The 12,349-nt window shown below is 39.1% G+C and overlaps 1 protein-coding gene across 3 annotated transcripts in view; it reads right to left on the reverse strand.

Annotated features, from left to right (window-relative positions):
- KIF16B (kinesin family member 16B) overlaps positions 1-12,349 on the reverse strand; it is a 325,810-nt gene that overhangs the window by 51,351 nt on the left and 262,110 nt on the right. For all 3 annotated transcript variants that reach the window (XM_037043081.1, XM_037043080.1, XM_037043079.1), the window contains one exon: positions 1,668-1,757. In XM_037043081.1, the coding sequence (XP_036898976.1) occupies positions 1,668-1,757 (90 nt within the window). The remainder of the gene's footprint in view (positions 1-1,667; positions 1,758-12,349) is intronic.

The following is a 12,349-nucleotide window of genomic DNA, read 5'->3' on the forward strand; positions in this document are numbered from 1 at the left end:
GTGCTCAACATTTTCTTCTCCATCACATTTCATTGATATTTTTCCTACAAAGTCAAACCTCACTTAACTGTCACACAACATGCTTACTCTCTAGTGCTAGTTGCTACAAGTTCCTTGTTTGCTGTCAGTCTGTCCCCATATGAATTAAGATATGTAAGAAGACATTTTTGCTCTTGTCCATTACTGTATTACTAGAATCTAAAAATTGTGCCCTCATAGAATGGCGCTGAACTGATCACACTGAAAGAACTAATTGAAATAATTCATGAATTAATAATATATACTATGTATTATATGTGCAATATATTGCGTATGTGTGTGTATGTATATATATAAAATCCTGATAAAGTTTTTGGCCTTCTGTTTCAATTTTTTTACATCTATTAGTGTAGGAACATTGTATGTTAATAGGAATATCTATACAGCATTAAAATACTAAGGTAGTAACTTAAAACCAAGCAGTTAATGAACTGCAAAGCTCACTTAAAAAGAAGTTGCTTTGTACATTTAATGTGTACATAATACTCCCACTTTTTATTTTTATTGTTTCTTATTAACAACTTGGGGCATGAAGAGTAAATTGCAGAAACGAACTTAACAACTTGACTTTGAAGAAGTTACTTCTGGAACTAAAGCCTCTGAGGAACACGGAACCATAACTCACAGCTGAAGCCTCTTCAATATTAAATATAATACTATTATGACAGCTTAACAACAGAATTCAGAGATAGCTCAAATTTAACTGGGCTCAAGATTTTTCTACACATCAAGGGACCACTTTATTTACAAAAAGATGTTTCTCTTTACATTGTGCATCAGATGAGAAAGAGTTGAAGGCATGGGAATGTTAAAGAAATAGTAGTTACTTAATGTGAATCAAATTAAGGCTGCATATCTGACTAAATTACTTTGTAGGATGCTATAAGAAACTATAAAACAGCACTGAAAAGAAACATTTAGGGCAAGCAGCTTAATTAGGCAGAGACTGCTGACTGATTTGCAGTCGATTCAACCCCAAATTCCCAAAGAACTGTGCCTTGCAAGGTTTCCTTGAGTTGAAGTAAAAAATAATAATAATACATTCTCTTAGTAGGTATGCATTAGTTTTAAGAATATTTTTCTTTGTTTAAAAGTATTTCACAGAGTGATCTTTGTCCAAAAAACCTACTAATGTATCAAGCCAGGTAGCTGATCAAAGCATGAAATGTCCCCGTGCTTCCAAGAATGACGTGTTTATTATCTCCTGCCACGTTTGATGGCGAATTAACTTTTATGACTCTATTTCTCATGAAGTAGAAATCTAAACATGAACATAGTCTTTTTTAAGAGAAAAGAAAGGTAAATCTATAGCAAGTAATTTATTACTACTTTAATACGCGTCACAGTTTTGAGAAGTTGTAAACTGACTAAAATATTTATTTAAAATTTATCATACAGTTCATTTATTGTTACTTTACTATGACTTTCAAAATATTATATTCAGAAAATGCTTAATAGAAATAAACAAAGGAGAAAAATTAAAAAGATATCTTTGACAGATGAGTAATTGAAATTAACTTGGTGACGCTTATAAGGTCATATCTAAAGGGGGGTATTGATAATGCAATAAACTCATTTACTTTGTAAAACAAATGCTTTTAATTGGAGATAAGTATGTCATAACTTACCTCTGCATACTTTAACTTCAATGTTTTATGCATTTCTCGAAAACGACTATAACGCCTGAACACAGTCCATGTTTCATCGAGGACAGTAATCTATCAACCAGGAAAATCAAAATAAATCAGTGTTAATTAGAGAAAAAGTGACAATTGTTTTAAATAATTTAAAAATTAACAAAAAGTGATTAGCATGTAATATTTCTCCAGGATTGAAGACATTAGTCTAGCTGTGTGAATAAGACTTGTAAATAATAATTGCTCTCTACTTAAGCATGCATCTCTGGTTTTCAAATAGGGTTAGAAGCAGCATTGTGACTATGTAAAGTGAGGGACAGACAGTTACCTCTCAATGGCTTATGAAAGTATCCTTTAATCCTCCACTTGGGCCATAGAAAGAAAATCCCACCAGGTGACCTTTCTGTCACAATGATGTACCCATGTAAAATGTTCATACAGGCCCCAGGTGCTATCACAGTGAATAGGAGGGGGAAAAAGTAAAAGAAGAAAAAGCAGAGGAAAAAGAAAGACAGGAAGAGGAGGAAGGAGAAAGGAAATGAGGAGAAAGTAAAAAAAGGGAAAAAATCATTCTGCATCTCAATGATAAAAACACAACAACATAGTTTGCTTTATTTCAGAGGAAGAATTCTCAACCCAGCCTTTCACCCACAGTTCCTGCTGAATGAGCTGACTGGGTGGAAACTCTGGTGCACATCAGCTCACTGATGCCGCAGTGACAAGCAGAAGGTGGAAGGCAATGCCAGCCTTAAGAATTATGCAGTCTAAAAGCACAGGCTGATGAGTCTCATATTCCTATCTCAGTTCCTACCTTTCTCCTGAGACCCAAGAACCCAATCTGGAGACATTTTTTTTTAGATGTCACACAGAAACCTCAAATTCAGTATCCCAAACTGGACTTGACAAAGACTTGCTAGAGAATATTCAGACCATTCCATCTCAGTGCATTTCATAGTCCACTACCACCCTATGCCAGATGGACACCGAAGCCACCTCTGTTCCCTCCTGCCCATTAGCACGCTCACAGTAGAACAAGTGCCAGATTCTGCTCTCCTTTTACCTCCTAAATATTTCTTAGAGCTCTATCCATCCATCCTCCACCATCACCGCCATCTTACTCTAAGCCATCAGGACTTCTATGGCCTCTGCCAGAGCCCCTCCCAGTTGTCTATATCGCACTACCCCCTCCAATGCCTACTCTGCACAAATGACAGAGGAGCTTTAAAAACTTATATCTGATCATTCCACCTCCGCTCTTAAGACCCTTCCTAGTAGCTTCACATTGCTCCTAGAAAAAGACTCATATGTTTGGCCCTGGCCAGGTAGATCAGTTGGTTAGAGCACCATCCTGATATGTCAAGGTTCTGGGTTTGATCCCAGTCTGAGCACATACAAGAAGTAACCAAAGAATGCATAAATAAGTGGAATAACAAAATCGATGTTTCCCTATTTCTCCCCCACTCTAAAAATCAATAAACAAAAAAACAACCCCTTTTTCCCCCTAGGTGTCTTCACTCATGCTGCATTCCCTGAAAGAGATGACTCCCTTCCACCTCAGGACCTCTTCATGAGCTGAGTCCCTGTCTGGGAAATCTCACCCCACACTTTAGAGAAATACCCTCTTCAAGCACAATTATTCCACCTGGTTCTCCCTCATGCAAGCCACAGGGGACCGCAGGAAAGTGGAAGCAGTAGTGGGGAGAATAAACATGTGGATCATCTCAGGGCGGAGTGAGTCTCGAGTTTTAGCTATTCTCTGGTTCACTCATTTCCCATAATGGCAAATGAGATAATTTGGCCTATATAAGGAGGGCATTTTTTTATTTTCATCCTTTTGGTTCTGTATTCATTATTCACAATAACTGTTTAAATTGGCAGGTTTTTTGCACTTTCCTTTAGAAAGATACTTCTATCAGATTTACCAAAAAATAAGTAAAAGTAGTACAGGCATCTGCAGCTCTAAGTTTTTTAAGCTGGTTATGCAAGTCACTCAAGACTGGGGAACACGGCTGCTGGCAGATAAGCTGGGGGAGCCTTTCTCTCCAACTCTCTCCTCAATGGACCCCACTGAAGCACCCAAGCAAGGCCAACACAGTTAGCAGGGGAGTGACAGCTTCCTCCAGGCAGGAGCACAGCAATATGCTGCCCTGGCTAGTCAAAAGGAGAAATGGAGCACAGGTGGCCATGGTACAGCCTACTTGCTAGGAAAGCTCAGAAAATTAATGGAATCACACCCATGACCTAGGAGTAATAAGATGCAGGATGCTCATAGGCGAGAACATCCTGTAGTGGGACTTTGGATTCCAGAAAATGTCACCCAAGACACCTAGATTGCCCTCATCTCCCAGATTCTAATGGTCCCCAAGCTTTTTTCCTTCTTTCTCCTAAAAGTGTTCCTTATGAATTTATTGCCAATCACCAGGAAAATCCCTGTCCTACTCCTGAAATTCCTAGGACTATGCCAAACCACAACCCTGGTTAAATCCAACTGTCTTTTTACTTCCAGTGTAGCTGAAGGAAAACACACTGCTGATGGGACTGGTCTCATTTTAAAGATGCAAGCACTGTCTTCAGGTCAGACTGGAAGCCTCCCACCAGTCATACCACATTTTCCAATTCCATTCACTCTTCCATTTTCTTAGATAATAGTATCTAAACAGTTTATTCCATCTTCCTTTTTAAGCCTTCATCGTTTCTTTCCCTGTTCTAACTTTCAGTAGATAATTTAATCCCCAGTTCACTGAGGAAATAGAAGCACTTAACAGAAAATTTCCACAAGTACCCTCAACCAAGTCTACTCATCTGCCACCATGTGCCCTGGACCTCATCTTTTCCTCTGTTAGCAAACATGAGAGATGTATTAGTGCTCCTAGTTAAGGACAGCCAACCTACCCACTAGAGTTTATCACTCTTCCCCCTTCTGAATAATACTGGAATTAGCAATTTTCTCATCTGTCTCCTATACCAATATATTCCCATTCTCTACTAGATTATTTCCAACAGCATTTCAACAAGCTATTATTTCTTTCATTAAGCTCCATTCTGACTTCACTTTCCCTTCCAACTATCACTCCATTTTTTCCTTCCTATTATTCAAAACTCCTTGAGTTTATTCTTGGCGTCATCAATATTTTTCTTCCATTACCCCTTAAATGCACGTGAATCTACTCAGCATTTCATTTAAACTACTCTTACCTACTCTTAACAAGGTCACAAACAACCTCCATGTTGCTAAATCCAACCTCCATGTTGCTAAATCTTGATCTTACTCGATCAATCAACAGGATTTGACATAGGTGACAGCACCCCTTTTTAACATTTTTTTCATTTGATTTCCAGGTTGCTATATTCTCTTACCTGAATTCTCTTTGTTGAGATTTCTCCTCATGTCTCTGACCTCTAAACATTGAAGGGTCCCAGGGTTTAGTGCTTGAACATATGTTATTTTTCTACCTGCACTAACTCCTTGGTGATCTTGTCCCATCTCATAGCTTAAATTTATATTCTGATGACTCCTTGGATGCTTATATCTCTCCCTTGAACTCAGACTCATATATCCTACCACCTACTTGGATATATCTGCCACTTGGATGTCTAATATGCACCTGTTGTTATAAATTATGATACCATTCTTCTATTTGCTCAGCCCAATAAGTTTGGGGTGATCCCTGATGCTCCTCTTTCTCCCACATCTCACATCCAATTGTTAGGAAATCCTTTCCACCAACTTCACAACACGTATCACGAGAATCTGGTCATTTCTCACTACCTCCACTGATAACATCCTGGTCTTAGCCATCATCATCTTTTCCTCAGATTGTTTTTAAGAACCTTCTACTTGGTCTCCTTGCTTCTGCTTTTGTTCTCCTATTTTCTCTTCATTTTTTTGTCAACACAGGAGCCAAAGTCATATTAAAAGTTAAGTTAAATGAGGCTGTTTTTTTTTTGCTCAAAACGGACATTGTTCTATAAAGTATCCCTTCTCACCCAGGGTACAAGTTCAAGTTCTTTCATTGACCTATAAAGATCTCTGGGATCTGTCTCCTCTTTGTCTTCATTCCAACTACTCTCTCCCTTGCTCACTCTGGCTTCCTTGCTTTTCTAGAACACATCGTACACAGTAAGTATGGCCCCGGAAACTTTGTATATGATTCTTCATCTTCCTGGCATGCTCTTTTCAAATGACTAGCTCACTCACTTCCTTCAAGTCTCTGTTCAAAAGTCACTTTCTCCCAGAAGCCTCCTTTGGATATGCTATCTAAAATTGCACCCCTCATCTCCATCTCTACTAAATAGTTCTTATTACCTAACATAAATTATACATCTTGCTTTTTAGTATCTCTTCCTCATTAGAATGTAAACTCCAAGAGAGCTGGGATTTTTAGCTGATTTTTCACTGCCCCTTAGAAGAGTACTTGACACACCATGGGCATCCTGAACAAAGAGTTTGGAAGATGAAGTCCCAAAATGGACCTGTCTTAAATAAACTCAGGCTACAAGTGGCAATATGCCAGCAATGCATTTTTTTCATCTCTCTGGGTAGAAAAGCCCTCAAGAAGGCCTCAAGCAGAATTAGGGTAAGGTGAACTGGACACCTAGGTTGTGGGGACTTTAGCTTCTACAGCTCCTTAATGTCAAACAATTTTTGAAATTTCTGATTAATGAAATGGCTTCTCCAAATTTACCTCACAAATTTGGGTTTCATTCCCCTTTCATTTCCCCAGAATAGTGTCTTTATAAGCAATATCAACTTTTCTACCATGTACATACCAAATTCTGGGGAGGACAGGACACAGCTAAGTGTTTTCCTAGGCGATAGATATCGAGGGCATTTGGGCACAAGATGAAGAGAGAGTAAAAAGAAAATAAAATCTCTGAGAGAGCCCCCAAATCATCCAAGACACTTCCTCTGCTTGACATCAGCCCCGGGCCTGTACTGGAACATGGGAAGCTGCAGTGGTGGGGGTGTGCACCTGGCAACAGACAGGGAAAGACGGCCCAACATGGCTATTCAAAGTTTGTATGCCTTTGAACTTGGCTTAATGAAGTCAGTAAAGGTATCAAAGGGATCTTTGTTTTCACTAAGTTATCCTGGTAACTCCAGGAGTCACACTAGTAATGAAGAGAGAGGGGACTCTCTTGAAACATTAACACTGTGTATATAAAAGTTCTCTACAATGTTGAACAATGAAGGTCATTATTGGTATATTCCGGGGAATTATTTATTTTGTTGCCTCACATCTTACTTGATATTTTATTAAATTCGCATTAATAAACTCACATACAAATCTCAGTAACCTTTGCCTTCAATGTTTCAGCCTTTCGTCTAAGCCAGTGGTTCTCAGAGTGTGATGGCTCACCAGCAGCATCAGCTTCATTTAGGAACTTACTAAAATGCAAATTATAGGTCTTACCCCACTTCATCAGAAACTCTTGGGTGGGACCCCGCAACTGTGACTTAGCAAACCCACCAGGGAATTCTGATGCAGGTTAAATAAAGTCTGAGCAGTGATGCTGCAAATCAGATACAGTCTCTTCCCAATACCCCTCCCCCCTCCCACACAAATGCCCTTAGCATGGCATTCAGGGCCTTTGCCAGGCTGAGCTAATATTACCTTCCTAACCACAGCTCCCAGGGGATTAAAAACCTCACACTTCAGGCAACTTGTCAACAAGTAAGTACAGTCTCTCCACTGATCTTTTGAAGGGTCTTTTGAATGTGAACACCTGTTCTGACTGGAGAACACCTGCTCGGCCACAATTCCTCCATTGGCAGCATTCTCACTCCTACCCCGTTCTTCCTGGGAGAATCATCCCCTCCTCCAGGATTCGTTAGCATGTAGTTCATACTTTGATAAGAGCACAATCACAGGATATTAATTACACAATTAATGTTATATTAACTTATATAACTGATACTAATTACATAAGTGTCTCTGCACTACAAGATTTTAAGCTTTTCAGGGAATGAGCCTTTGGTACTAATTGAAGCAGAGGTGAGAGGACTCTCGTTGTAGAAATAAATATTTACTCAGCTACCACTGTGTGCTAGGCACAATACTAGATACTGGCAGTTTTCTAAGAGATATAGTTAAGATGATTTTGTTTTTTGAATCAGGTAAGGGTTCCAGATTTGACCCAGATCATTCAAAAGGGAGAACAAGACCTGCTGCAACCTTGGCTCTACTTATTCTGTTCCGGTGATTTCTACGAGGTTCACCTGAATCGGATTATTTGAATCAGTGGCACAATAGTATGATTTTTTTAAAACTACATTGAGAATGTAGTGAATCCTCTATATTATCAGTAATACAAGTCTACAGTGAGGCATAGGCAGATGTCCAAATTTTTCACCCTTGAGATTTTTACCTGAGTTTAGGTTAAATACAATGATTACAAAGGCTTGTACTTCCTATTTTATATATAGAACATTTATATCTCCCCTTTGTTTATCAACATGCAAACAAGACAAAGACCATGATGATGAATGGCTCATCAGATAGATGAGACCACAGTGGGCAAGGCAACCACAGGTGTGATCTTTCCACAGCAAATGGTCAAATCCCTTCACTATAATGAAGAAACCTGCACACCTACAGCTGGAGAAACAGTGTATATGGGGTTTGGAGAAACTACACATAAAGGAAAAATATGTATCAAAATCCTATTTTGCCCTAGATTAAAACTAGGCATGAAATGGGGGGTTGATGCAGAGAACAGAGTCAGAAGATCACTGACAAATAAATCAGATTGAAATACTCTATTTGCTTCGATGTTGAGAGTGCAGGGCATCATTACTACACATCTTTGAGGAGCAAATTCATTACTTCTCTCTCACGGAGTGATTCTGCTGATACAAATCCATCTTTTCTGGGCCATAAAATGATCAAGCCCAACTTAAACACCATAAACACATCCACAAGATGAACTGCATTTACTTATAAACAATTCTGAATTGAGTGCTTTCCACAAATTTATGTTATATACATATTTTGCTGGTTTAAGGACTGTCAGTTCTAAGACTGTCCCTCAGTATATATTTGCTGTGTATATCTAGCTGTGTAAGGAGGAAAACCAACACTTTATATACAAAGAAAAATATTCTGGCCCTCATTTAAACAATTACTTATAGAGTTCTCTTCAACAACATTTATTTTTTAACAATATTTGGAGGGGTTATATCAAGTATATAAAAATAAATTTCCTTGTATTAATAATAGTTGAAGGAAGTGGTCTAATATCAACCTAGTATATACTAAAGAGTTTTGTCAGATTTTTGCAAAATACAATCTTATGAAGCCACATAACTATGAATATGTCTGAGGAAACATGAAATATTTTCCAAATGCTTATGTCTGTTTAGTAATATTCATTAATGCATTATATTTCATTAAAATTTCTTTAGACAACTGTTGCAAGTGGAACTACACCAGAAGTGGTAGAAGAAGCCAGCACCCCATTAATCACAGTGATACCCTACAGTTATCACAGACTGCCATTCAATGACTCCTGGCTCTGGTCAACCCCTAAAATGGCCAAATCTTCCTAGGGACAGGCAGCACTGGTGATTTTGGATTTCCAGCAGGCATGCTCACCCTGCTGTCTGAATCTGCTGTCTGTCTTTGCTGTCACTGCCCATAATCTCTCCTGGTCTCTTAGCTCACCTCCTCTGCTCTGATCAGTCACCTATAGGGCCCGGCTGAATGCCAGGTCAGTCTTTCTGCCACTGGGAGATCAGGACATTAAAATCCCTAACTGCCTGGACCTTCTGGTGGGTCCCCATCATAATAACCCCCTAAATCAGGCGGCAGCCTATAATGTCAGCTTGCTTTCCTGCATACTGCTCCTGAGGAACACCCCCATCACCACCGCCCTTACCCGGAAAGGCAGACGGCATTTTCATACAATTTATGCAATTCTGTCTCGGTAGGTTCACTCTCATTTGGAAATTCTTCCAAACTACATTCTCTCTGATGAGTATTCCCAAATGTTCTCCATGTTCAATCCTAATGGACAATGATCTTGTTTTACTGAGAGGACTAGGGTCACCCACAACCAACTCCCTGAACACCCTTTCAGTGTATCTCAAAATGATGCTGTTTCAACATACGTTCTCCTCCTTCCTTCAAAACCTCTTCATCTTCCTTATTCACTTCTTGCTGAAAGGAGAGTCTCTCCCCAAGGTTAGCCTTGGACTGTACTATTTCCTATTACCAATACATCATCTGTACCTGTCTGTCCTTGGGCCCCTGTCCTGGTGTTCCCATTGCCTAGAATGCCCTCATTCTCTTTCATCTCCATCATCTTTCTCAGACAAACATGTTAAGTCTTCTTAACTGTCTCTTCATGACCCCTTTCCTCTGCACAATCCTATTTTTATCCATGTTTCTCTTCCCCTACTTAGCAGACTCCTGAGTACATGAACTGCTTATTCATTTTTCTTATACCTTGGCTGTAAAAAAGAAAATTTTATCCTTTGCAACAGTATGATGGACCTGGAGAAATTATGCTAAGTGAAATAAGCCAGTCAAAGAAAGACAATTACCACATGATTTCACTCACATGTGGAATCTAATGAACTGAACTAACAAGGAAAATGGGGACAGCCTCATGGATGGAAAGCAGATGACAGCTAGTGAGGAGGTGGGGGGTTAAGCAAAAAGGAAAAAAGGACTCACGGACATGGACAACAGTGTGGTGACTGCTGCAGGGGAGGGAGGCATAAAGGGACTAAATGGTAGTGGAAAATATAATAAAAATTAAAATATATAGTAATTAATATACATATATAGACATACACACAGGTACCAAATATTTGTTAAATAATAAATAAGTGAATAATGGAGAGAGTAGGGCCCAAAGTCTCTTTTCAATAAATATTTTCTTACTTTATTTTCTAATTCACTTTCTATCCTGAAATGTGGTAAGTAGAGTGACCTGCATTTTTGTCCTTTCCTGACTTATCGGTAACTGTTTCAAGTTTTTAAAATGTAGGTATTAAGGAAGAGGGTAAAGAATTGTAAAATGAAGAAAAAAATGCCACTTACCAAATTCATTTTAGAAAGAGGAGCCTGAAGAGATGCTGGTTAAACAATATGGGGGTAAACTGAGTGCAGGTTGTGAAATTCCTAAAAAACACAGCAAAAGCCCTGGCTGATGTAGCTAAGTGGATTGAGTATGAGCTATGGACCAAAGGGTCATGGGTTCGATTCCCAGTCAAGGCACATGCCTGGGTTCTAGGCCAGGTCCCCAGTGGGGGCCATTTGAGAAGTAACCACACACTGATACTTCTCTCTTTCTCCCTCCCTTCTCCTCTCTCTAAAAATAAATAAATAAAACATCTTTAAAAAAACCGAAAACAAAACAGCAAGAAACAAAAGGTGGTCTCTAAATTGCCTTTAGAGGGTAGGTCTATTAACTTAAGAGCCTTTGTTTCTAAGTGTCAAGGTCCTTTGTTTGTTTTCTAAATTAATTAATTTTAAATAATAGTTGAATTACAATATATTAGTTTCACAGTGATTCAATATTTATATACCTTATGACATGACAATCACCACGATAAGCCTAGTAACTATCTGTCACCACACAGTCATTAAAATGTTATTAACTATATGCTCTATGCCATGAATTACATCGCCGCCATTTATTTTATAACTATAAGTTTGTACTTCTCAAGACCATTCACCTTTTTTGCCTGCCTCCCCACTCCTCTTCCCTCTGATCAGCAACCATCAGTCTGATCTCTGTATCTATAAGTCTGTTTGTTTTGTTTGTTCATTTGTTTTTAGATTCTACATATAAGTAAAATCTTACAGCATTTCTCTGTCAAACTTATTTCACTGAGCGTAATACCTCTAGGTCCATCCATGTTGTCACAAATGGCAAGATTTCATTCTTTTTAGGGCTGAAGAATATTCCATTGAATATATATACCACATTTTCTTTACCTACTCATCTATCAATGGCAACCAAGGTTGTTTCCAAATCTTGGCTAATGCCAATACATGAAGGATAAATGTATTTTTTGAATTAGTGTTTTCATTTGTAGGGATACATACTGTATGTCATGGTCCTTTGGGTATGCAAGCTTGAGGATAAAAGCTAACGACATAAGCTGGAGCTGAATTATTTCACTTAGCAAAGGAGCTCCCAAAATGTATATAGAGAAGAGGACAGGGCTTGCTGTTGCTTTTGGGAGAACATGACTGCCTACTGGGGTATTTTCAGTTATTGCTATGAAATGTGCAATGTGCCTCCTTAGCTGGTTTCTCTAAGGATAATTTAGGAAAGTTTATATACCTTTCTTTTGGGGAAATCCAAAAGAGTGCTGAAGTCTCCAGCCAAGAGGAGACAAAGGAAAAGAGACTGTGTCGGTGACCATCCAGGGGTCCTATTCCCTCCTCCATGGGAATAGCTGTCTTTTGAATCACATCCAAATGCTGCCTAAAGGGTTCCTGAACCAAGCAGAACTCCCCACCCCCCTACACTGCAGTGGGCTCCATGAACCAACAGCCCAATTAACTCAACAAATTCTGTCTCAGTGGCACCTGAGGGAAGCAGCTGGGTCCCCATGGAGGAGCACTGTACAAGGACAGAGGAGTCTGAGTTCTGACGCTAGATCTGCCCCTGTTGGCTGGTATCATGGGTGGGAGGTGCACGGAGTTTGAAGAATG

This window comes from Sturnira hondurensis, unplaced genomic scaffold (genome assembly GCF_014824575.4).
Source record: "Sturnira hondurensis isolate 20B ecotype Veracruz unplaced genomic scaffold, ASM1482457v3 Scaffold0003874, whole genome shotgun sequence".
In the NCBI taxonomy this organism is placed as follows: domain Eukaryota; kingdom Metazoa; phylum Chordata; class Mammalia; order Chiroptera; family Phyllostomidae; genus Sturnira; species Sturnira hondurensis.